This window comes from Danio rerio, chromosome 5 (assembly GCF_049306965.1).
Source record: "Danio rerio strain Tuebingen ecotype United States chromosome 5, GRCz12tu, whole genome shotgun sequence".
NCBI lineage: Eukaryota > Metazoa > Chordata > Actinopteri > Cypriniformes > Danionidae > Danio > Danio rerio.
The window spans coordinates 38,571,509-38,597,722 of record NC_133180.1 but is presented as its reverse complement, the minus strand read 5'-3'; the positions used below and the strand labels follow the sequence as shown (position 1 = coordinate 38,597,722).

The 26,214-nt window shown below is 37.7% G+C and overlaps 1 protein-coding gene across 7 annotated transcripts in view; it reads right to left on the bottom strand.

Annotated features, from left to right (window-relative positions):
- The window catches only part of sptbn2 (spectrin, beta, non-erythrocytic 2), a 92,071-nt gene that overhangs the window by 15,814 nt on the left and 50,043 nt on the right, over window positions 1–26,214 (bottom strand). For all 7 annotated transcript variants that reach the window (NM_001423118.1, XM_068221211.2, XM_068221213.2 and 4 more), the window contains 23 exon segments: window positions 326–589; window positions 1,447–1,593; window positions 1,802–1,892; window positions 3,397–3,599; window positions 3,728–3,910; window positions 4,398–4,751; window positions 4,839–5,058; window positions 5,180–5,317; window positions 5,397–5,608; window positions 7,148–7,306; window positions 7,442–7,546; window positions 7,628–8,022; window positions 8,209–8,362; window positions 8,728–9,030; window positions 9,114–9,272; window positions 9,369–9,486; window positions 11,695–11,882; window positions 11,988–12,100; window positions 14,134–14,249; window positions 15,368–15,448; window positions 15,541–15,632; window positions 16,875–17,048; window positions 17,974–18,125. In NM_001423118.1, the coding sequence (NP_001410047.1) occupies window positions 326–589; window positions 1,447–1,593; window positions 1,802–1,892; window positions 3,397–3,599; window positions 3,728–3,910; window positions 4,398–4,751; window positions 4,839–5,058; window positions 5,180–5,317; window positions 5,397–5,608; window positions 7,148–7,306; window positions 7,442–7,546; window positions 7,628–8,022; window positions 8,209–8,362; window positions 8,728–9,030; window positions 9,114–9,272; window positions 9,369–9,486; window positions 11,695–11,882; window positions 11,988–12,100; window positions 14,134–14,249; window positions 15,368–15,448; window positions 15,541–15,632; window positions 16,875–17,048; window positions 17,974–18,125 (4,121 nt within the window).

Below are 26,214 nucleotides of genomic sequence, written 5' to 3'. Positions count from 1 at the left end.
GTTCAGTTCATAAATCTAACTACTCGCTTTTTAATGACAATATTTTACACAAGAAGTAAACTGAAAATTGTCAATGCATCATGATGTATTGTAATAAGCATTTGAGCAAAATCACTGACATGAAAATTGTAATTGTATCAAACAGAGAGACCAGTGAAGGTTCTATCCACTAGCTCTGATTTTTTTTTTAATCTCTTTCTCATGTAAATAATTAAAAAGAGACTGTCGTTATATCCAAACAATCTTGTGAGTTTCACCGATTACAAGATGGTTTGATCGCACACAAATGTGATACGAGTATGTATCTACTTGGCCTCAGACTTGCCTGGTGTTTTTTAAGCAGGATGTTGACGCTGGTGAGATCTTTTCCAAAGTCGTCGCTCTGGAGTTGAGAGGAGATGTTCTGGAGCCAGGAGTCCAGCGCTGAGCAGCTCTGTGTGAACAGCTCCGCTCGGTTAGCGTCAAACAGACACTGAGCTTTGGCTTGGGTGGTGTTCTCAAGCTCTACCCACTGCTTCTGCAGACCGCTCAGAGTCTCTGATACAGTTTGCTCCAACTCGGGCTTCTCCTTTACTAACACCTGACCCTCCTATTGAAACAACAGAAAGAGACAGGAGATCAGTGTAGTTCTGCAGTTTGCAGTTCTGCTCATGAGTTCACTTGCCTTGTTTTTTGTTTAGCATGACCTGGTTTAAGAAATCGGACAAACACTGCATTTTTACATGCTTTCCAGCATTCCCACACAATTTGTATTACACATAATGCAATTAGCTGACTTTACTTAAAGTGAGTAAACATGATGCTTTTAAAACAATTAGTTGACTTTGCTTAAAATAACAATATTAATAAATATTTCACTATTAAGTCAACTTAACATTCCAAGTTACAACAGGTTTACTCACATTTTTTTAAAGAAACTAATGATTTTTAGGTAAGTTTTTTTTTTATATAGCACATTTCATACACAATGATAATCCAAAGTGCTTTTCATAAACAAGAATAAGAGCAAAGAAAAGAAAATGATTAAAATACTAACAAATTAATAAAAACAGGTTATAAACGAATGAAAAAGAAAAGAAAGACATAATAGTGTGATCTGTCGGATGTAGCATTGTGCTCATTAAGTAAAGGCACAGCTAAACAGTGTATCGGTTTAATAGTCAGTTTATAGTTAATTAGATTATAACATTGGAGACTGTGACTATGACTGTGAATGAAAAGCATCTGAATCTTTACGAAAAAAAACTGAAAATTTACATATATTTTATTACATACATTTTCAGAATTTCCATAGAGCACTTTCTAGCCAAAAAAACACAACAGAAGACCATTTTCTGACTTTCATTATTTTTCCAAGCCTGGAGATCACAGTTTGAAAACCTATAACGCCACAGAGTTGCACTGGATATCTGAAAGCACCGGAAAATGTTGTTAAGTGGAAAGTACCTTGTCGATCTTGTCCAGCCAGTCTTTATTGGAGGCCAGCTCAGCCATGAATGCCTGGTGCTTCTGCCACTTGCTGTGGAGGTTTCTGGCCTCATCATAGGACATATCCTGAGCAGTCAGCATCTTCTCATTTATCCACAAAGTAAGCTACAGGAACAAGTAAACCAAGGTCTTATTAATTACGTAAAAAAGATATGAATGCAACCCCTGGATTCTTCCCCTAGGGGGTGCTGCATGTCCCTGGTGTAGTTTATATAAGAGTGTTATCTTTCACCAGATGCCAGTAAAAGGGACCCTGTCAGTGTGACAGATGTACAGTATGTAATCTTGATTGCTCAGTATTTTGTATCATTACCTCTTGTCCATCCTGTAGGAAATGCTGCAGCTCTCTGTTATCCTTCAGTTTAGCCAGCAGCTCATTGGCAGCTTGTTTATTCTTTTGGTGCCTGAAGGAGAGCACAAGATGAAAAACATGATGGTATCTGGACTAGACTTAATAGGTTTGTTAGGGCCTGAGCCTTTGTATATGTCCACATGGCAACAATCATATTTTCTTTTATGGACTCAAATGTTGTATTGTATGGATTCTAACGTGCATAAATGTATAATTTCAATAAATGTCTTTGAATATCTACAAATGTAACTTTTGCTGATTAACCTAAATCCATTGCCATGTGGATGTTGCCTGTATTTAACATACATTATTGCCAGGATTGCACATTTCAAGTAAAGTGCAGTTTTTAGGTATAATTTGGCTTCATAAAAGTATTACAGCAAGTTTTTTTTAAAAATACATTGCTCAGCATTGTCTAAAACACTTGTGGTGCTTACTACTTTTTTGAAAGGCCCTGTCAAGTTTTTTAAACAAGTTCAAACAAAGAGCATTTATTTAAAATAGCATAAAAATGTCTTAACGCATAAAATTACTAGTTACAATGGTTGGATTAAAGTCAGTTTAGATTATTTTATAAATTGATTTCCATGTTAATGAAAATATGTGTTACAAATTCAATCAATGAAACCATTTTGCAGAAAACGGCATGTTTTACTATCGTTTCTCGAGCTACGACACCACCATCTTGGAATATTACTGTATCTAATGTCACGGGGTTGGTTCCGTTGCCTCAGCTATACATATAGTACAGTAATGGACTGAACATGGAGACTGCAACGCCTAATTTAACCCAATGCGTGAAGTTGTGGGTTTGGAGCTGGTGCAAATACAAGCATCGGATCTGTGTCTAATATAAAAATATATATTTTTATTTAATTTTTTTCCCCCTTTTTTAATTACTGATCATTTGATGTGCTTTGGTGCACTCTCTGCATTACACTGCCTGACTAGGTTTCAACCATTGTTTCAACAAGGTTCGATGCCAATGTAATGGGTCACTTTTCATTACTTCAACCCCTCAACTTTTTTCGAGTTCAAACCACACTAAGATTGGCACGTTTTTTTTACCTGGCACTTTTTACGTCCTTCATAGATGCTGGAGATTGAGTTGATAAACTTGAAAAGAGAATATGTCTTGACATAATCAACACAGACCTGATTTAGTAAAGCGTGAAGTCATGTCCAATAATCGTTGCTTTAGTCTGAATGTAAATTCCCTTGTCAGGTAGCATGAAAGAGTGGACCAAAGCGCATCAAACGAATTAAAACAAAAAAAATAGAAAATGTATGAATATTTTTGTATAAACTACACAACTCTGATGCTTGTATTTGCACCAGCTCTGCAATGCATGTCTACAACTTCACACAGTGGGTTAAATTTGGTTTTCCAGTCTCCATGTTTAGTCAAAGTCCCTTTAAGGCAATTCATCTTTGAAACACAAAATAGAGACAAAAGGTTGTGGTAATGTGAATAAATTACTCATAAAAAATTGATTAAGGTCTCACCATTCACCTCTATATCTTCTACACGCATTTATTAGTCTTCTCCCACTCACCTTTCCTGAATAGAGTCAGTCTTCTCCTGGATCTTGTCCGCATAAGTGTTGCCATCAGATACGAGTCTCCGTCCAGACTCTACCACACCGTTGATCTTTTCTTCACTGGCCTCCATTGTAGTGAGGAAGTCCTCATGTTTCTTGATGGCCTCCTCAGCCCCTTGCAGGCTGGATGGCATCTCTGTATGTGACAGAACATACTCCTGTGGGCAAAGAGAGATGAAAGCAAGCTATTAGCAGGCATTAAGGTTTCATCTTCCAAATCAAGAGTCGTTATTTGCAGCTGACAAAACAACAAAAACAGAACAATAGCAGTATCGCATACACAAACCTGGCTATTAAGGAAGCCCTCTGCCTGTTTTGCATCTCGCAGCAGGGTTTGGAAATCAAAGGCCTGAGCGAGGACACAGTGGCGGCTCTCCCACATTCTCCTCAGCTCATGCCACCCGGTGTCCAGCGCTTGCAGCCTCTGGGCTAAGAACATATGCTGGGCGTCTGTCTGACCCTGAGTCACCTGGAGAATAATGTTTTGCTTTAGTTATATGTGCAATTTGTAGCTATTAGTCAAGCCATAGTAAAATATATACTGTCGTTCAAAATAAGGTTTATTTATGTAAATGTGTTCAGCAATGATGGATTAAATTGATTAAAAGAGATTTATAAAAAAAATTCTATTTCAAAGTTTTTTCAACCTTACTCTAAATGAGTACTAGAAATAATACGAAGCCTAACGATATTAATAATCACAACAAGTGTTTTTAGCATAAAAGCAGCATATTAGAATGATTTCTAAAGAATCACAAACACTGAAGACTGTACTAATGGCTAATAACAAATACAAAATAGCCATCACAAAAATAAAAAACATATATAAAATCAACAGTTCTTTAATAAATGAAGTATTGGCAAGCGGATTAAATGTTTTTTTTTAGAAATAATTCTCCTGAATGGAAGTGAGTGCCAGTAACTGCATTTCTTAAACTAAGTTGACGCCAACTGACCTCAGCTCCAGTAGCTCTCATCTTCTCATAATCTTCTTTATAATTATCCACTTCATTCTTTATGGCCTCATGTTGAGCCAGCAGACGCTCTGCTTCCGCCAGAGAGGTCGGTGTGTCCTCGGACGCCACGGTGGTCTGTGTACGAGACAGCCAGGCCTGGAAATCATCAAGATCTCGAAGAAAGCCCTGAAGCTTGGAAGCTTCACCCAAAGACTCCTCGCGCCGTTTCATGGTGGCACGAAGTTCCTCCCACACCTCCTGGATCTCAGCCAGCTGACCCTTGATCTCTTCCTCCTGCTCAGGATGCTCAGATACTAACTTTTTGGCTTCCGAACGCAGGTCATCCAACTTACCCTGCGAAAGTTTAAGGAAAAAATATGAGTTTAAGGATGGAACAAAGTCTCTTCATGATTGCATTTGACCTGATGCACATGTTTGTACCTGTATGGCCTCCAGGTCTCTCTCCATTCCAGTGAGCTTGCGCTGTAGGGCCATAACTCCAGCCAGGTCATTTCCAAGACTCTGTGTGGACTCGATGACCTTGGTCTTCTCCTTCATCCAGCTCTTGATCTCATTACATTCCAGATGATAGTTCTGAATATTTAGAGCCGATTCTAGAGCTTGTTTACGCTGGTTGGCCAGACTCTGGAAATCAGACCACCTGCAGAAGAGGATGAGGAAGAAGAAATGTAAGGTTATCTTATTAATCATATTAGCATTATGAACATGTTTGTACACATGTTTGTTTTTATAGGCTCTGCTCTCTGTGTTGGTGACAGTACCTGTTATTGAGTTGGTTTTGTGTCTGGTCAATCTGGTCTTTGTTGCGGTTGTCTGACCCAAGCAGCTGTTGGGCAACTTGATTGACATCAGAAATGCGTCCACCCAATGTGTTCATCTCGGGCTCCAGAGTATCAAACCTTCAAAACAAAACAAGCCATATTACACCAATATACGCCTCATCAAAACTCACAGAAATGTTATTCTCTCTGTTCTCACCTCTGCTGGATCACCTCCAGATCCTCCAGTTTGGTGGGAATCTCCATGTTGTGTAGCCACTGCTCTTTTTCTCCAACCCACAGTTGGCAGGCACTAGCTTCACTAAACATGCGATATAACGCAAGCGCTCCATCCAAGGCCTGTCGCCATGACGACGACAACCCCTCTAACTCCTCATATCGCTGCTCTATTGCTGGGAGACGACCCTCCACCTGTAAAAGAAATTAAGCAGGCTTAAAAATACATACTATGTATAATACACACTAGCATTTAAAAATCTGGCACTTGAACAATATTTCTAATGGTTTTAATATAATTTTCATGTTCACCAAATCTATTTTGTTAAATCATGTTCACCTACATTTATTGAAATGAATGGAGTTATATTGAAATATTATTCCAATTAAAAATATATATTTGAATTTATTTAAATGTTTAAGTAAAATTTTCAGCAGACATTACTCAGGTGTTACCTGACCCTTCCGAAATCATTCTAATAAAATTGTCCTAACTACACGAGACAAGATGCAGCGACCATGTTATAAGGACTGTCATAACCATCCATGACAGTAAAGCACAAATTTTTATTTTAGAAACTACTGTTCTATTTTTAACTAACTGTTTCTATTTCTGCAATGAAGCGGCTGAACAACAGCATAAACTATGACAATGATCACGTCAGGTGCTGGTTATGCACTTTATTCAGTGCTAAATGTTACTAATGTAAGTTCGAACATTACATTTCATGACATTTATTGCCATACTACTGTAAGTGGAAGCAGATCGTTTACCTCAGATTAAAATAACTAACAAGCATATAGTTTTCAAAATGAACATTATAACAGGGTATATGCACACAGACTTTTAATTTTCACAGCCAGCCCGACGGCTTCCGGTAAATTGTCTTTCCATTACAAAATCGCCACGTTTAAGATCAGTTTTCTTTAAAAATCAGTAATCTTCACTGCCTAATTGATATTTGATATAAAGTGGGTCTCAGACCAGACAACAAGTGCATTTAATTAAATGTCTCCCTGCCATCTCTTTAAAATACAAACATTTATTTTACCTCAGTATTTTGAATGAAGTTTCTGCATTAGCCTGCCGCCCCTAACGGTGCTAGGGGTTACACGGTTTACCATCTCATTTAGTGTGTGACAAATTAAATGAACGCTTGGGTTTATTTAACTAAATGTATTTTAATTATATTACAGTGTCGGTGTTGTAAAAGGAACCTTATAAAATTGAAAAGAAACCTTTACCATTGGCTGAAAAACACTAGCTGTGCATATAGCCCACTGTAAATCAGTGCAAATCAACAAATACCAGTCAATCAGAATGTACTTATAATTATGTTTTAAATAAAGGTGTTTAATATATATATATATTATATGTATATATATATATATGTATATATATATATATATATATATATATATATGTATATATATATATAGAAATTAGATTAAATACCTTACCAGTTTTTTTAGGAGTACAGTGCACTTATCTGCGCTTGTGTGACTGTGGTATTTAAAATTTTCTATTGTGTCACACTTCGTATGTAGTTAGGGACATGATGTAATCTGATTTGGTGCTTAAGAAATATTCACATTTTATTCTTGCTTAAAAATCCTAGCTTCTTGAAAAATTATTTTTCTAAGGCCCAGCTTTGTGTATGGTAGTATACACAGGAAATCCCAAAAATAGGAAAGGTAGTTTTAAACATATAATTTGAGTGATACTGTGTGTACCTGTGGGGAATGTGCATATGCCTCAGGCAGTAATGAGCCCTGTTCATGTAATGAATCTATGAGTGATCGGTGACTTTGAATCTCCTCTTCCACCTCTCTCTGCTTTCTGGCCAGAGTCTGTGTGGAAAACTCATCATGGCCCACTTCTTGACTGGAGACCTGAAAACAGGACAAACAGAACAAAAGATCCAGTCAGCTAACTGATCTAAGCAACTATGCTGTGTAACACTAACTCGCTATAAAACAGAAAAATCTCAGAATAGAAACTACTCAACAGAACAGTTCTTATTTTACCTGTCTTAATGTTTCCAGTATCCAAGCCTCCATGTCATTGGCGTCAGTCTGGAATTGATGGAAAGCAACAGACTCATTCAGCCTCTGCTCCCGCAACTGTGAGGCCTTTGAAAAGAGAGATAGAGTGTTAATCGTGGAATAAGACAGTGAAGCTAGATTATAAAGTGTGTTTATTTTCTTATATACCTCCTCTAGGTGTGACCACTGTGCTCTCACATCCTTAATCCTCTCAGTCACCTCAGGTGCTCCAACGTGGCCTTCCTTCACCAGAGCTTCTCCACCAGCAATGCTGTTCCCCAGAGGGCCATACCGAGCTGCCATCTCATCCCGAAAAGCCTCATGTTTAGACAGGAGGTGAAGAGCGGAGCTCAGATCTTTACCGTAGTCTCCTCCAGAGATGATCTGCTCCTGCTCTCGGATCCAGGCGGCCTCTTCTCCCAGCTCCCACAGGAACTGCCAGAGTCTTCGGGAGTCATCTAGACGAACTCGTCGATCCGCAGCCAGCTGGCCCAGTTCTCCATACGCTCGACCCAGAAGATCCACTTTCTCTTCAACCAGTGCTGGGTCACATGGCTTGTAACCTAAAGCAATAAGAGAAGCGACTGTGTTTTGATCTTGAACACAATTTCAAGAATATATATATATCAGTGTTTCTCAACCACATTCCTGGAGGACCACCAGGAGACATGGAAAATGTGCAGAGCTGGAGGTCCACCATGAACATGGATAAAAAACTGATCTATATAGTTTGTGGGAAGTATCCTTACTCTGTTCATTTGAAGCAAATCTCTTTGCAGTGGCCTGAACAGCTTTGACTCTCTCAGCCTGTGCAGATATATCAGCTTCCACCAGTGTGTGCTTCTGGAGCAAGTCTTCCACATCATGAAGGTGTTTTCCACTGTCCTGAGATTGCAAACGACTCTAAACACGAATACACAAATACACACTGTTAAGTGATTGCACACTAAACACAATAAATGCAGGCAAAAAATAATTGGAAATTAAAGGCATAGTTCTCCCAAAAATAAAGATTCTGTCATCATTTACTCTCTCTTTTCTAGTCACAAACCTGTTTGAGGTTTGTTCTTGATGTTTTGAAAGAAAATATTTTGAAGAAAGTTGGAAACCTGTAACCAATGACATTGTTTTTTCCCTACTATGGAAGTCAATTGTTACAGGTTTTCAGTGTTTATCTTCAAAATATCTTCTTTTGTTTTTAACAGATAAAACTTTTCAATTCTAAAATAACATATATTTTAATATAGCAGTTAAGATTAAGTCATTACCTTCATGTCTTCCATCCATTCCATGATGTAGCTCAATTCCTGTAGGAGGCGCTGCAGGTCACGGTGTGCCATCAGCCTCTCTCGTCGTGCTGCAAGCAGTTCCTTCAGATACTCCCACAGCCTGAGCACATTATCCCTCCGCGCCAGCACACGTCGCACTTCATGATATCCCTCTGCTTCCAGTTCTCGAGCGACAGCTTCTACGGCGGCTACACGCTCACCATATGCCTGGATGTCCGTCTCGATGGCCTCGTGTTTGCGAGTGGCAGCCTCCACAGCACCCAGTTCAACACCAAAATTGTCCTGAAGGGATTAAAAACATTCGGTGTTATTCATCATTGCACATGAAACGATAAATATTTCCTCTTTGTGTGACTCTGCCTTACCTGTGACACCAGCCGCTGGTTTTCACTGAGCCAGGTTTCTCTCATTGCTGCTTTGCGATCAAAACGTGCAGCCAGCATCTCCAGCTTCTCTTGACGAATCAGTTCGTTTCTCAGTGCCAACTCTCTCTCATGCTCTGCTTTCTCCAGCCTCTCCCACGCCTTCTCAGACAAGCAGCAAACACAACCGGCCATGGGTGTTAATCAATACTCAAGCTATTTTTGTAGATCTATATGTAGTATTTGATGTGTACATACCTTGTTGATGTCAGAGATAAGTTTTCCCTCTCTTGGCATGTATACCTTCTGATTGTTTGCTCTCATTTTACTTTGAATGGTGAAGAGCAAAACCTCCAAATTGCCCTTCTCAGTGAACCTGTCAAACACGCATTTGGGGTTAAATGGACATGTCTAGAATGTATACTGACGATCAATCAATTTTTGTCAACATAAAAATTATATTTGCAGCGCATTTTACTTCTCTGTATTGATGTTTATCATATTTAGTGAGATAATCTTTTGAGCAGGGCCTGAAGTCATCCATCGGAAATGGATTAGATGTTGAAAAGTGGGTGTTATATGCCACAATGTAGCCACATTGAATGAGTGTGCTAAAACAATGCCTACACAGCTTATTTTTTGCTACTGGCAAACATTACCTATAGGCAAAACATTCCCAAATAAAATCTTATCATCATGTTTGTAAAAAGATCTAAACATTCTTGAATCAAGAAATTTACTTTAAAAATATGTTCATGCTTAATACAAGATTTTTACAAATCTGACAATAGGGTAAAAAAGTAAATAACTCAAAATAGGGCTGTTAAACAATATCATATCAAATTGCAATACATTTTATTTTGATAATGATGATAAACTCTGGACATTTTTACTCGAGAGTCCATCACACAGCAGCAATATGCGACAACAACCAAATCAGCATGCAGCATGCAAGTCAAAGTCAAAAGACCATTTCCTACCTCACTTTGCTAACAAACTTGACAAGACAACAAAAATAAAGAAATACTGAGAGGAAGCAGTGACGAAAGGGAAATTAAACTTAAGTTGAAATTATCGACAAAAAAGGCAGTATGAATTCGATTGTATGGAAGTGGTCTGGCAATACAACCAACCTATTCTATCATCTAAAAAAGTTTCACCTAAAAAAACCTTGAAAGTTTTACCATTTGTGTGTACTTGCTGGAAGTTCTGCTGTGTATATTTTTTGTTTATGTGTTGCACATTTAATTTACCTTGTAATGCCAGACCTTAAATGGATTAGTCTTTTTATATGTATTTTAGTATTTCTTTTAATTAAAGGCCAAGTGTGTAATCTGTTTTTATTAATAAACAATATGTTAAATAGTAATTTATTGAACTCTCTAATTTTTGTTGCATCAGTCATTGTTAATGATGGGAAGTCTGATTATTTTACTGACTTGCACCTTTGAGTCTCTTCTTTGAGGTAAACAAATCTTTTTTCGAGTCATTTCGTTCAATTTGCCAAAATATTATTCAAATGTTACGAATTGCTTCCGAACTCATTTTCAATTAGCCCAAATGTTGATCACGCAACAAGCAAATCATAAAGAATGCTATGAGAGAGAAAATAATCATTTATTGTTTACCTGTTCTTTTGTCTACGTCAGCTCACCTCTTCTGACAGGTCTTCAAATCTGAGTAGTTCGTTTATTGACAGTCTCATATAAGCTTAACCAATGCACACAGTGTGAGCTGAAAAGAGCTATGATTAGTTCAACTTTCGAGTCTTTTGGTTTTTAAGTCATTCGTTCATCATGTAACAGCGTGTAAAGAGAGATAACTCACACCCAAAGACTTGAGAAATAAACGGATCAAATCTTTTTTCAGCTCTAAATGTGTAAGATTGGCTTCTGTCTTTCCCGTGATGAACAAATGACTCAAACCCAATAGAAGACTGAAAAAAAGAAACTAATCTTCTACTCTACCTGCACATGTGCAAATGAACTAATCACTCCCTGAGAGGACTCATCAATCTCATCATTGAACAAATCGTTCATGAATGACTCATCACTAGTTATTTTTGGAATAATAACTTTTAAAGCTGGAAGCATTAACAACTTATATCAAAAGTTATCGTTACTGTTCAGTATTGAAAAAAAAATCAGTTTGCATTTTTGCCATATCGCCCAGGCCTAATTTAAATGGAAATTTCTTACTACACTGGCCAACGCTTGACCTTTTTTTAACCATACATCTTAATAACTGTTTAAATGGATGTTTTTAACTACACAGAATTAAGCTGCTAGGTTTTTCAACTGCTTTTTAAAGTCTTCAGTTAAAATTTAACTTATTAGAAACCACTATTACAAACTCTTTACTGCCAAAAATGATTTTCTCACTTGTTTTTCTCATCCCATTGAATTCTATTCTATTTAATGCTTTAAACAATATTTCTGGTGAACAGCCCATTTAGTCTAACTGATTTTATAGGTAAAGTTAAGAATTCTAGAGTGGAAAAATATTCTGCAATAGATTGTTAAGTAACATGCAATAAAAAAATAAATAGAAGACGTTATCTTTTGTTAGTGTGAACATCACTCACTTGGGTGGTTTCTCCACAGTGCGGTAGGTGTTGAAGGCTTGAAGCTGGTTCTGAACTGCACTGAGTGAGTTAGCAAGTTGGCGATCATTTAGGGTGACGATGGTTTGTTCAATCCACTGCAGCAGCTCTGAGGCCAGAGTCTCATATTTCTCTATCAGTTGATCAGCCTCGATAGCATAATCCAGCACCTACAGAAACAATCAAAAACACCCCCATTGACTTCACAGACAAAATTACCCGTATTTACAGAAACAAGGGCACTTCAGAAAAGGTAATTAATAAAAAAAATGTACCTTGCCAATCCTCTTTCCTTCAACGGCGAGTGCCTTCATCTTGCTGAAGTAGTGGTAGTATGTTGCCACATATGTGATGATGGACTTCTCATCAGGCTGATCTACATTCACATCTAGAGAGCAAAAATGTTGACAGAAATGCGGTTAGTGATAACATTCTTTTCATATAGCAGACTGATTTTCTCTTGACCCATCCTGTTTGAACAGCATTTACCTATAGATTTTGAGAGTTTCTTCAAGTTAATGTATGGTATATGCACAGGAACTTTTTTATTGTCAGTAGGCTAGCTCAATCACTTGTGGTGATCTGTGATTCTAATATGAAAATCACCCCTTCTAAAATCTGGTTTCTTTAAAATTCAATGCTTTTTACTACCTGATTGATATACAACATAAAATGGGCCTCAGACAGGACAAGCAGCACTGAATTCTGCACTGTCTTTAAAATATGGAAATTTATTTTACCACAATATTTTCAACTGAGTTTTTGCGCTAGCTTGTTGCTCCTGATGGTGCTTGGGTTTAAGTGGGCTTTCATCTCATTGAACAACTAAATGAATGCTTTAATCCAGGGGTCTCAAACTCGCGGCCCGCGGGCCATTTGCGGCCCTCAGTGCAATATTTTGGAGAGGGTGCTCGCTGCAGAGCCATTTGAGGAGAGGTGAGCTCCAGCGAGGGGGAGCATGAGCTGTCGCTCCTCCTCCTGTAAGCTGTTTTAATGCGTACACCAACCCCACCCCTAACCCTACCCCCAGTGACATCACTCGTAGAAGAAGTGCAAAAAAGGTGGAGCTCAAGCTTAAGCTCCCCCTCGCTGGAGCTCAGCTCTCCTAAAATGGCTCTGCAGCGAGCACTTCTTGATATTTTGTGGCCCGCGCCGACCGCTGTACACTGACAGAATCAGCGGAGCGGGGAGAGAGAGCGCTCCCCGCTCCGCTGATTCTATCCGTACACAGCGGTCACTGGCATTCCCCGTCCGCCGTGTAAACAAAGGGGCGGGGATGCCGGTGACGTCACCACACACCCCGCCCCTTTGTTAGACGCTGTGACGGGTGGGAAGTGTTAGGAGGGAACTCGCGCCGGCCAGAACCAAGGTAAGCTGTTCCCGCCCCTGCCTGCCACTTAGCTACCTATCTGCAGCCTGCCACCTACCTAGCTACAGCCTGCATCTTATATATTATAGGTAGATACAGACGGGTACAGACTGATGTGACTGGAGTGGGGTGGGGGTGTTTTATTTATACATATATACGCCTTTTTTTTAGGTGAGGGCAGGCACGTGCACACATAGGGCTCAACCTGTGCAGTGCACATGCCCTTTTTAGTCTTGGATAGAAAGTGCGCTTCCATAATGATCAAAAGTGCCCCCGCGACGCGGCACACCTTCGGTCCCGCCCTTCAGTAGGCGCGCGACAACACCGCTCGAGTACGCGCGTGACAACACAGCTGATGAGTACGCGCGCGATAACACCGCTCTTCAGTACGCGCGCATCCACTCCGCAGATCTGCACCAATCCCACCCGCTCTTCCAAAAATGTATCCTGCACATGCCCTTTGGACGGTCTCTGCACGAGCCTGGGTGAGGGAATGGAAGTTTTGAGTGAGTTCCCGCAAGCCATACTGAGGGTCTCAACTGCTTCCGCTCTAAAGCCAATTGTGGTTCAGATTTGTGAGAAGAAGCGCTGTCAAGTCTCTGGCAGCAAGGAGTAGGCAAAAGATGCCATGTTCAGAAGAACTGTTCATAATCTTCACTCAATGTTCTATTAATGTTCAGGACACTTCATGTTCAGAAGAAATAATTAAAACTGTTAATAATGACATTTGAGGACTTTTTTTTGTAAAATCCCTTATGCGGCCCAGCCTCACCCAGACTTTACCTCCAGCGACCCCCAGGTAAATTGAGTTTGAGACCCCTGCTTTAATCTATTTAATTGATTGTATTTAAGGAAATAATATTATCGATGCTGTAACGTTATGAAATTGAAATAATCACTTTAACCTTTCGCCAGACATACATCTGTGGCTGAAAACATTTGCTGTACATTTAGCCCACGGTTTTTGTAGAATATGAGACAGCAAATCTATTTCAAGTACCTGGTTAATATGATAAATGCATTTTCCATTTGTGCAGATATCTGCATCTCACCTTCTGGATCCAGCAGCTTGGTAAGACCCAGCTCCTTCTCTGCCACATTAAAGGCATTCTGCAGGTTATAGTGGGCATTAGAGCGCTTGAGATTATCAAAGTCAATCAAGTCCGACCTATGAGAGAGGAAGAGAAAAACTAATTATTTAGGTTTGTACAAGTGTTAGCCAAGAGGACATAACAACAGTGCAATACACTTCTCCAACAAAAGAGGGAAGCATCCAACACTGCAAAGAGAGAGTGGGGGATTTTTCTTCTTATTTAGGTCAATTTAATTCAACTTTTCTTTTTTCTGTTCTTCTGCAAGAAAAAAAAAACTGCAGAAAGAACAAAACTGCAAGGGAGACATTTCAGGAGAGCAAATATGAGGAGATGGTGGATCAGATGAAGATGAGAAGAGCAGGAGACTGACATGATTTCTCACCTCAATAAAAAAATAAAATATAAAATAAATCACATAATGTGGTACAATACACATCATGTGGTACAGCCATACAGCTATGGCCCAATTCTTATAGCATATGCTTCAATATTCTGCAGTTTTTTACCTTAAAAATGTATAATTAATTTATTTTTTTTTTTTAACAAATTATATTTTTAAAATAACTAAAGTAAAACATAAAAAAAAATTCAATGAATTCATATTAGTTCCACCAAAAATGAAAAATCTGTCATAATTTACTCCCCCTCATTTAACACAAACATGTTTGATCTTCTTCGTTTGAACACAAAATAAGATATATTGAAACATGTTGGTAAGTGGTAGCCATTGACTTCCATAAAACTTGTTATTCCTACTATGGTAATCAATGGTCACCGGATTGATCCTTCTCCAAAATATCTTCTTTTGTGTTTAACTAAAGGTGAAGTAAATAGTGAGTATATTTTTATGTTGAGGTGAACAATCCTCTTTCTCAATTCTACTGCAATGACACTTTTACACATTCCTGAACTTTAGACTGAGTAAAATGATTTCTTCTAATTTTGTCAAAGATTAAATAAACTGACTTTTACAAAACTAAATTCTCCAAAACAAACTACAGCTAGTGGTTGAAGCCCCTCCAGGCCGCTCTGTATGTGTGAGAACATGCTTAAGAATGAAGAGGCGTGGAGAACATGAGCACATGCTACTTTGTGTAAATGGTAGTCATACAAAAACTTGTCATGTGTTTCATAACAATGGCCTTGTACCATCAGTGTACTTGTATGTCAGTGTGTGAGTGTGGATCGATACCTGTGTTTGTGCACTATGGCATTGAACGCGAGACCATCTCTCCAACTGGTGGTGAAGTTGTGGACATTGACATTGGGGTACCTGAAAGAGAGCAGCATTCATTTGTACAGGACCATAACTAGTTGTTTGTTCAACAAACACCAACCATTGCTTTCATTTTATTTCTCACTTACCCTGCAGTCTTCATCTGACACCACAGCAGCAGAGCATCTTTGGCTGATTTCTTCTCCTTGTTGTCCTCCGTCTCAACGCTAATGTCTTGAATCTGTTTAGATGTAAAAAATGTACTGTGTAAACTTGGATTGGAGAGGTTTAAACAGACGCTCTTCAACATAGGTGATGTTTTTGTTTATGTTCTTTAAACTTTTGTTTAATTTGGTTTAGTATACACTACTGAGAATTGAACATAAATACGGTAACCACTATCTGAATATTTCTGAGTAAAGTCAGCTGTGGAATGCAACTGCCGATTACTTTAAATAACCAAACGCTGTGTACACTAAACATGATTTGGTGGTGACAGCTATATTTAGTTGCAGGATGTTCGCTGACTAAACAAACCAACCAATTCAATTGACTTGATTGTTTCTACTGTATTTATAATCTACAGTTGTAAAAATATGTAGGTTTTTAAAACACTCTTAACAGTGTTTAGCTCTTTACTGTGATATCTAGAATCAATAGATCTATGGCACAGACCAAAAGTTTAAATTACACCAACACATCCACACATTAACTGAGAAAGAAGAAAACACTGCCAAGCTCCATTGAGTCTGGTAATTAAGTCCTCCTGACCCATTCCAAATAATACACAGATGATAATAATTTTATTTTGGATTGATTCCTTCAGAAAATGATAAAAAGGAAAAAAAAATACGTTCAATTTGCTGTCAGCGGTAATTATGTCATTTCAGCAATATAATATAATGCAAATCAACAACATCTTTACAAGCTAATCAGAAGCGGTGATGAAGCGGTGAGCAGTCCGGATCACTGGGCTTTGATAATTAGCTTATTTCAACAGAAGGAATTTCTAGTTGATTAAAAAATGTACAGTCCTATCAAAAGGGCAATGAAGAGACGGAGCAAAATATGCTAATTATAGTTCTTTGTGAATACATGACAGACTGATAAAGCAATCTGAAGAACAAACAAAAAGAAAAGTGCTAGATTAAAACATGACAAAAAGCACAATAACAATAGATAATCATATATTCTGCTCAAACTGTTTTGTGGCTGAAAAGTTTCTTTGAGTCAAATTCCAAAGTCAGGATTATAATCTTAATAGTCTTGATGCAAGTTTATTTGGACAGGAGAATGGGGTGGTTACAACCTAAGATTATTTTAAATATTGTAAGCTACACTATATAAATATTATTACACTAAAACAATTGCATGAATACTGATGATATGTTTCTTCAGTGGCAGGGCAAATATGCTGCACAGGTTTAGAGACACCACTGTCCCTCAATCTTTTAGACATCTTGTTAAATCCACACTCTCTTACCTGGAAACGGAGGATTATGGTCCAGATGAGTCCGAGTGTGAGACGGTGGTTCCCATCAACGATGTCGTGTGAACCCATGTTTTCCAGGTGAACTTTTTGCTCCTTCAGGAACTGCAGAGCCTTATCAACATTCTCAAGACAGTGGATGCGCATCCGGCCTTTGGTGGGCTTTGGCTGAGAGAAAGAACAAGAAGTTCAATTACTGAAAAACAAAAATGTATGGATAATTACAACAGCACATTGTTCCGTTTATACACTGACAGATTAATAAGAAATTGGGAAAAAAATGGGTAATTAGAGATTAATTGATGGACAGCTGGACATGCAAATGTATATAGATGAAAGGATGCATAGAGCATGGATGGGTGGATAGATGGATGCAATGAACATGGATGGGTGAATGGATGCATTGAACATGGATGGATGGATGGATGGATGGATGCATTAAACATGGATGGATGGATGGAAGCATTGAACATGGATAAACGGAGGGATGGATGCATTGAACATGGATGGATGGATGATTGCATTGATGATGGATGGATGGATAGATGCTTTAAACATTGATGGATGGAGGCATTGAACATGGATGGATGGATGGATGGATACATTAAACATGGATGGATGAATGGATGGATGGATGGATGCATTGAACATGTATGGATGTATGGATGGATAGATGGATGCATTGAACATGGATGGATGGATGCATTTAACTTGAATGGATGGCTGAATATATGGATGCATTAAACATGGATGGATGAATAGATGCACGCATTAAAGGATATATGGATGAATGGATGCATTAAATAAACATGGATGGATGGATGGATGCATTAAATGATGGATGATGGGTGGATTGAATAAGGAGGAATGGATGGATGCATTAAATATGGATGGATGGAAATTAATAAAAAGGTTGAAGCATAGATACATGGATGGATGAATGATCCAAGCAATGAATGAATGAATGAATGCACATATAGCTAAAAATATGCAATGAAAATTGATGGAAATAAGCATAGATGCACAGACGGACTGATGACTCCATGGATTGATGGATGAATGAAGATGAATAAATGACTGAAGGTATACTGACCAGTTGTTCCCCGGAGAGAACCTCCAGCAGTCGAATAAGCATGCGTCCATCGCGGAGGTCAGTGTAAAGGTCACCGATCCTGCAGGTCACACGACCCAGGTGAGAGTTCACCCATTTAGTGAAGGTCTTCTTCTGCACTGCCTCTCTCTCATCTGGAAAAAAAGAGGTTTGGAGGTCAAAGAACAATCTGTAGCCTAACATCTGTAAACCTAGCAGCTTAATTCTGTGTAGTTAATCATTTGTAGCATAATCATTTTAGAGAAAAAGCAACATCCAATAACCATTAGCACTGTAAATGAATCTAAAAACATTATCCCCCCACAAATACAAACATATAATAAATAGTAGTAGTAATAGGTGCCCAATTTAAACGCTGAAAAACAATTCTCCATAATACTATATAACACAAGCCATGTCAGGACCTGAATTTTACAACAGTGCATAAAATGAACATTCATGAATGACATGCAGTGACCAAGGACTGACTGTAACTCTAAACTCTATTAAAGCAACTCAATTACAGCAGCGCACCAACAGCTTGACTGATGGCTGCCCACATTAATCAGAGCAGACCTCACTCACGTCCAACCAATTACACAAGGGGAAGGGTGGGACTCCACATCACAGACATGATAAAGCATGTGGTCAAATATAATCATATTCATCCTCATATTTAAGCAAAAATATGAAACAGACAGACAGAAGTATAGTAGAATATTTGATTTGACAGCAGACACACGAGTCTCTAATAAGTAAAGAAGAGAACGGTATTAGCGATGCAGGAACTTGTGTGAAAACATATGGGGCTGGTCAGTAAGAGGCTCAACCCACTGCTGTCATCTGAATGACCTTTACAGAGAAACAACAAGCTGTTTAAATCGCAAACACTACTACACACTAACCCACCCCCCCCCTAACTACCACCTATATTCTGAAGGACCCAACGAGAGCTGTGAGTTGTGCCGCATGCGCTAATACGACAAGATTATTCCTGTAACGAGTTTAAATGAAGCATGCTAATTTAATTGCAGATAAGAAAAAATGTCATGAGCATAAAACGCCTCAGTCATTAAACAAACACTCTCCCTGTAAAGGCAGAAAACAAGCATACAAAATAATGCAAGAGCACAATAACAGTGAGAGGAAACACAAGGTCAGTCTCAGTGCCATCTGGTTGCAGATCTTCTCTCTCACACACATACACACAGACACACGGTCCTCTATTAAGGCTGAGCTTGTTATTTCACAAGGAATTGGATCAAACGTTGACACACAAACACCTGTACAACTGAAAACCACAGAGAGATTGACTGTTACACTGCTAAAGGCCAGCTAACCAGTAAAAGATACAAAGTAAAGATCCTGATCCTGGTTAGACTGGACAGATTAGAAACCCATTAAGGGAAAAAAATAAAACCCATTACATTACAATAAAGCCTTAAAGGCTGTCCCTACTACCCAAGACATTTTCTTTGTCTTTCTGTCTCTAAATGTATAAAATAAAACCATATTTTCTAGTTTCTCTCAGAAATTCCTCATTTTTAACATTTAGACAAACAGCCTACAACCTTACATCAAAATTCATAAAAGATGAAAATATAATTTTTTACGTTTAAAAAGAAATTAGCAGGAAGTTGAAATTACAGGCATTTCGCGTCAACACTAAAATTTCTTTACAATATTATTTGTTGAACAACTGGTACAAGATTAAAGAAAATCATGGAAGGGCAGACTACTGAGACTGTTCACGCCCAAACAGATTGACTAATTGGTTGAGAAGTCGTCGAGAGTGTAATCCAGCTAATCTGGCACATTGGTTTGCAAACGAATCTGGATAGTCAAGAACAAGCTTTGACTATAAAATCATATAATTGAACAATGTTAAGAATAAACAGACTTACAGTAGAGATGAAAACACTTCCAATATAACTGACGATTGACAACAAAGGCTATGCGTTGATTTAGGGCATACTCGCACTATGTACAGTTGCCTTGAACCGGGTCAAAGCATGCTTGTCCCCCCTCCCGTCTCCCCCGACGGCCCACACTGACATTACACTCGGGCATGGGCACGCTTACGTCATTGATGCTGCGCTGTTCAGTGCCTGAGCCCGATTCAGAGCATTCACACTTCTCAAACGATCTGAGATACGGGCCTGGGAACGGTTCGGATAGCATAGTGCGAGTAGCCCTTAAATTCTACAGTATTGTATAACAGTATAAAGCTCAAAGTGTATTTAGTCATCTACCTTATACAATTTTCTATACCAGTGGTTCCCAAAGTGGGTGCCAAAACAACAGATAAGGGGTGCCTCATGAATCTTAGCTTTTTTCCAATTTGGACAGCCTTAAATAACTTTTGTACCATTTTCTTTTACAGCACATATTATTAATGTATTTTTTGTGTATATACACCAATATAAGCATTTTCCAACAGGTTTTCACTGAATGTTTTGATATGCTCGTTAATGTTAATGTATTCAGAGAATTACAGATTAATATCCTTTAACATACACTCCAAAAAAAGATTTTTGGTGCTTGCTCAAACTTCAAACTACTTATTTAAAGTCAGATTTTTATTTGAGACAACTTAATTGCTTTATTTTCAATCAACTTAAATTTGTAAAAACAATCAAGTTAACTTAATTTGTGTTGGGACAATACGGAATGGTGTGGAACCCTGCATTTTTACAGTGTATGCTCCCAACACAAATTGATTCAGTTAACTTAACACTTTTAACATATATTTGTTGATTGAACATAAAAAAAAGTTTTTCCAATAAAATCTGAAGAATTTAGTTTTTATAAGGTGTGTGTCAGCGTTTGTGTCCGCTACGACAAATGGTATGCGACGGGTGTGTGCAAAGGCTGCACCAGACCGTACGTGAGCATATTACACATAAGTATAAATCAGCCTTTAATATCATTGTGCTGTGAGACTATGTTTGCTTTTTTTAATGTTATTGTGTTGTGAGCTTATGCTGTTGTATTGTGATTTATGTTGGTGTGTGAGGTGCGCTAATGTGCCGAGGTAGTGTTTTAGTCTACTCATACAAAACAAGGCACACACTCAAAACAACAACAAAACAACACTTTAGTGGATAATTTTCAGAGGAACTGTCCTGTAATCGCTAAGACATGTGCAGGGCTTTAATGTCTGGTAGTAGTACAAAAAAAACATACACATGCCTTCAAGGGTCACAGAAAACTAAATTATAGACCCATGACAAAATGGATATGCTGTGTGACATGCCCTCATCCTTAACTAGCATGAACAGCTTTACTGTATGCACAATTAATACTACAAGCAATTACAATACAACCAGATTACAATAAAGTTAAACCAACTCTGAAGCAGACAGATAAATTTTGTGTTCTGCTACTTCAGTATATTATTATATTTATATAAACACTAACAACTGATGTAAACTTTAAACACAAGATCTACAGTAGCAATTTTCCCCATGTACAATATAAAGTGTCCTGCCTCATTTTCATCCATTCTTTTCCAAGCCAAAATTATGGTAAAACATTTGATTCATGATTTACAGAATACACCCACTAGCACATCATTCAGTTTTACAATATTTCATAAATGAAATTCTTGCCAATTAAATTTAGAAGAATAAAACAATTGATAATATATAAAAGACTATTTAAGCATCACACTGCAGCACCAAATTAATACTTTACTACTACTTCATTTTGAATCTTTATTGGATCACCTATAATTTACAAATAATTTAACAACTAGAGAATAAATGCATCGCTTCCCTTTTACGTTACGATGAATGAGGTTAATTTTCTAAAGTTAATTGAAATTTTATTTAATAATTTTTAATTTGATTCAGACAACAAAAATGGGACTAGTATTTAAGCCATATTTTCAATAACATTTTATTTGAATAACATGAAAGTCACAATCCTTGGATTTGAGTTTTGACATGGTTTTATTGTATTTTCTCAAATCCAGCCAGAAAACCGAATGTAATTACATGAGTTTTATTATATGAGGCTGTAATGATCTAAAGCCACAGACAGTCTGACAAATTATTTCCAAAGAATTTAGAAAAGGGCTTGGTCTTATTGCTTCTACTGATATCATCAAACTCTCACTCACCTACTGTACAACCCCATTCAGGGAAATACTCCACGCAGCAGCTGAGGAAACCTGTTTGGCTGGTCACCGGCACGGCTTTCAAGCACACAAACATGCTCACGTGCACATAATAGCAGAAAATATGTTTCGCTTTACTGCTTTTAGATGCGCAGAGCAAATCTAGCTCACTTAGGGTCTGAAATGGATTATATGCCCAGATTATTTCACCTTCTGGCCAGTTCATTAAAAGGTCTACAAACGTCAAAATATCCACACAAGCATTTTTAGAGCTTCTCATTGTCAGGAATTGCTAACTGCTGATAAATGCTGCTTAAGCACATTATGCGTCTAGATATAATGTGCCATGTTGGACAATTATGCTTTAATTACATATGAAAATGTATTCAAATGTGAACAATTTGAATGAACTTCAGAAAGTAACTGCCCGGAGTAACTCACACACACACTCCCTACATGAGGTGTCCAAGGGCATTGTGCTTTCAGAGGATAAATATTTAGTTTTACCACATAAAAAGGAATTTGTGTGTTGACCAAACAGGCCCAAATCAGCATGAAGGGTCAGCGTGTGTGTTATCAGAGTTGTGGAGTTCTACTTTAGCCTTGATCTGTTTAGAAAAGAAGAGACCTTGTACATTCCACGCCGAGGAGGACACACACACACACACACACACACAAAACAGAAGGGAGTCTGAGGACTCTGACCTGCTTTACAATGCAAATATGTCTGAGAGGGTACAGTAGTCATTTGACCATTAAGATGAACGCCCAACATGAACAGATAATCAGTATATACCTGCCTCCTATTCAAATCGATTCACACACACACACACACACACACACACACACACACACACACACACACACACACACACACACACACACACACACACACACACACACACACCTGTCTGCAGCTCCCATCAACACTGATAGTTCTCATAGTTACAGCATACACTTATGACCTACATTACACAATGAATAATCTCTGATTTATATTAGCAGAAGGTAATGAGATGTGATCTGACAGTCCAGACCTGTTTTCAATATCCTACAACTTTCTGCCTGCTCCTCCAGCTTCCCTACGACATTTCCTCGATGTTTCTATGTTCAAAACCTTTGAAGGGACTTTCAGGAATCCTCCCAGGGTTCAGGGTCAAATGTGAGTGATGTGTGTCGACTGTCTGAAGAAGCTCATTATCATTGTTAATCATTGGCTGCATCGCATGCTTCCTGACGTCTAGACTAAGACTTCAAATTAGTGACTCCTGATTTACTAAGAAAAGATTTCACCAATTATATTTGTGCATAAAAGCATTGTATTAAGGTGTTTTACTGTAAAAACATTTCTTGTAAAAATGTCAACAGCTGATCTTTACAGCTGACTAATCCATCAATTACAGATTAACCTGAAAACACACTCACACACAAACACACACACATAGGATGAGGATCTTCCTAAAGCTGCATCTTCCTGAGCTTTCAGTCTGCAGTAGGAAAACAGCACAAATGATCTGATTGGGAGTCTGAAAATCCATCGACCAATCAGAAGACTGACTTCATACAAGCTTTGCATATGCCTACCAACTGTTTACAAAAGACACACGCACAGTCTAGACCAGAAAAGAGTGTTTAAAACACCTGAAGAGACAAAAATACCTTGTAGTAAATGATGTAAACCTTGTTCTAAATGAATGACAACTGTGTAAACGGTCAACCTTGGATTTTGATAATGTACTGATGTGTCAGTTTCTGAACTGAATAACATTAAACAGCTTTTAATCTAATCACAGCAGACGCAAACTCATAACATCACTTGTGTACAGACAAAGAGCTGTCTTTGTCTGATTTGTTGCCAATTTCAGACAAACCTTTCTAACATAAGAACGCCACATGGGTCTATACATAGATTTCATCACCAACAAACACAATGAGCTCATATTCATTAACTTTCACGACAATACTCCCTGTTAAGAAAAGGGATATGGTTACCATAGAAACCTAAAGGTCACTTCAATACAGAATCAAAAGTCTGTGGACATTAACGGTGTCATTTGAAGGTTAATGTCTAGCTAGATATCAATTATACAAGAGAAAGAAACAAAAAGACATTGTGCACCTGCAGGAGAATGTTAATAACTGCTGATGATCAAACATCACCTCAATATTGACACATTGTCTCAAACACTGGCATGATATTGGCAAAATAAGAACATTATGAGAATGACTGACTGACAAGGTGATGGACGAACAAAATGAATTTCTTAAGACCGTGCACATACTCAGCATTTTTGAGGAAGTGAAAATTATGGAGAACTTCCTGGTAAATAAGTCTAAATTTACATTTATTTCAACACACAAGTAGACAAAAATGAATGTGTTCAGAGAGGAATGTAATTATTCCTTAAAACAACTCGGACCATTAGGCTAACATAATTGCGAGTCTTTAAGGTGCTTACACACTTTGTATGCTTGTATGTTCTTTTCTAAACCTGAGTTTAATTAGGTGAACCAACCCCCTGCCCCCAATGGTTTGTGTTCACACTTTTTTTTTTTTTTTTTTACTAAACTGAGGTTAATTTGCACCCAAGCAGCAGCTGTTTACCCCTATTTTTAGGTAAAAATTACACTGGAGTTAGGTAGAAGAATGCACTGTATTATCTGCCTCTGTAATATAGACATTCTCTCTTCATGGTGTGTCAGTAAAGCTTTTTTTTCATCAGAATAAGTGAAAGAAGACAAAATACAATGGTTCCATCTGAAAGCACAGCCTGCTGACTTGTTGCCACTCTACTAATATATATATATATATATATATATATATATATATATATATATATATATATATATATATATATATATATATATATATCTATATCAGACAGTGACTTTGGAGCAAAAGTTTCTATGCTAATAATTTTTGTGAACCATCGAAGCCGTTAAGTGTATCAACACACAGCACTGAGGTGCTCGTGGTGATCAGAGTTTGACTCCTAGCTCAGTGTACTTTGCCAATCCTTCCTCTCTCTGTCTGCTTCCAGTGCTTTCCTGTCAGAAATCTCTAGTGCGCTATCCTTATAAAACAGGAAAACCCCTATGCAGTGCTCCATAGTTTGTAGAGATGTCGATTTATGAGCAATAACGTGTTATTGCATCATGCTGTAATTTGTATAGGAGAATAGAAGGGAGAATGACATATTTGTGTAGCGCACTGTAATTTGAATAGAAAGAAATGAGAAGCAATAATATCTTCAGCTGCTGTTTCAAATATGCTGGTCAAAATGTTTTTGTTCATCTCACTGGTCACAGCAAACCTGCTCTCAGATCCTAATGCAAATGGCTCATACTTCTAGAATGTTTTGGTGCCACTTAAGAAATATTTTACCTAGTTTAAAGCCAGTGCTTTGGGTGTTGAAAGACAAAGAACCAATGCAGAACTAGGGATGCAACGATTAAATGATAAATTTTGGCTGTACAATTATAGTGAGGAATAATCATGGTTCCACAGTTATCACGAATATTGTGCATTAATTAATTTCAAAACACTACTACTTTAGAAAATAGCAAGAAAACTTCTTATATTCCTCCGTATATATAGTAGTATTCCTTGCTGCTCAGTAAACAATGAATACAGCAATATATTATATAACAAAATAATTTTAAAAACAAACAACAGTCCATTTTTCTTTACTAAAAAGTTTGGCATTTAACATATATTACAACATTTAACATAATTTTATAATATACGTAATATTTTACACTGAAAATAAAAATGACAGAACAATGAATAAATAAAAAAATAATAATAATATTTCTCTAATGTAAATGTGAGCAACATATTAGATAAGTATTTCCCTTTTAAAGGGAACAAATGTACTCAAAGGTTGCTGAACCTCTGTCTGAAAGGCACTTTTAATCAACTACATTAGAATTTTTTTTTTTCATTTTGTATTTTTTTTTCTTTTTGGAGATGAAATGTGTATTTTCCATACAAAGTATGAAGCTGATTGGTCCATTTCTTGTCACATGACATGCATCCTTTAAAGGCAGCATTTTTCAGTAACACTGGTTTACATTTACATTAAGCAAACTCAAAAATAAATAAATAAAAATAAAAATTCAAC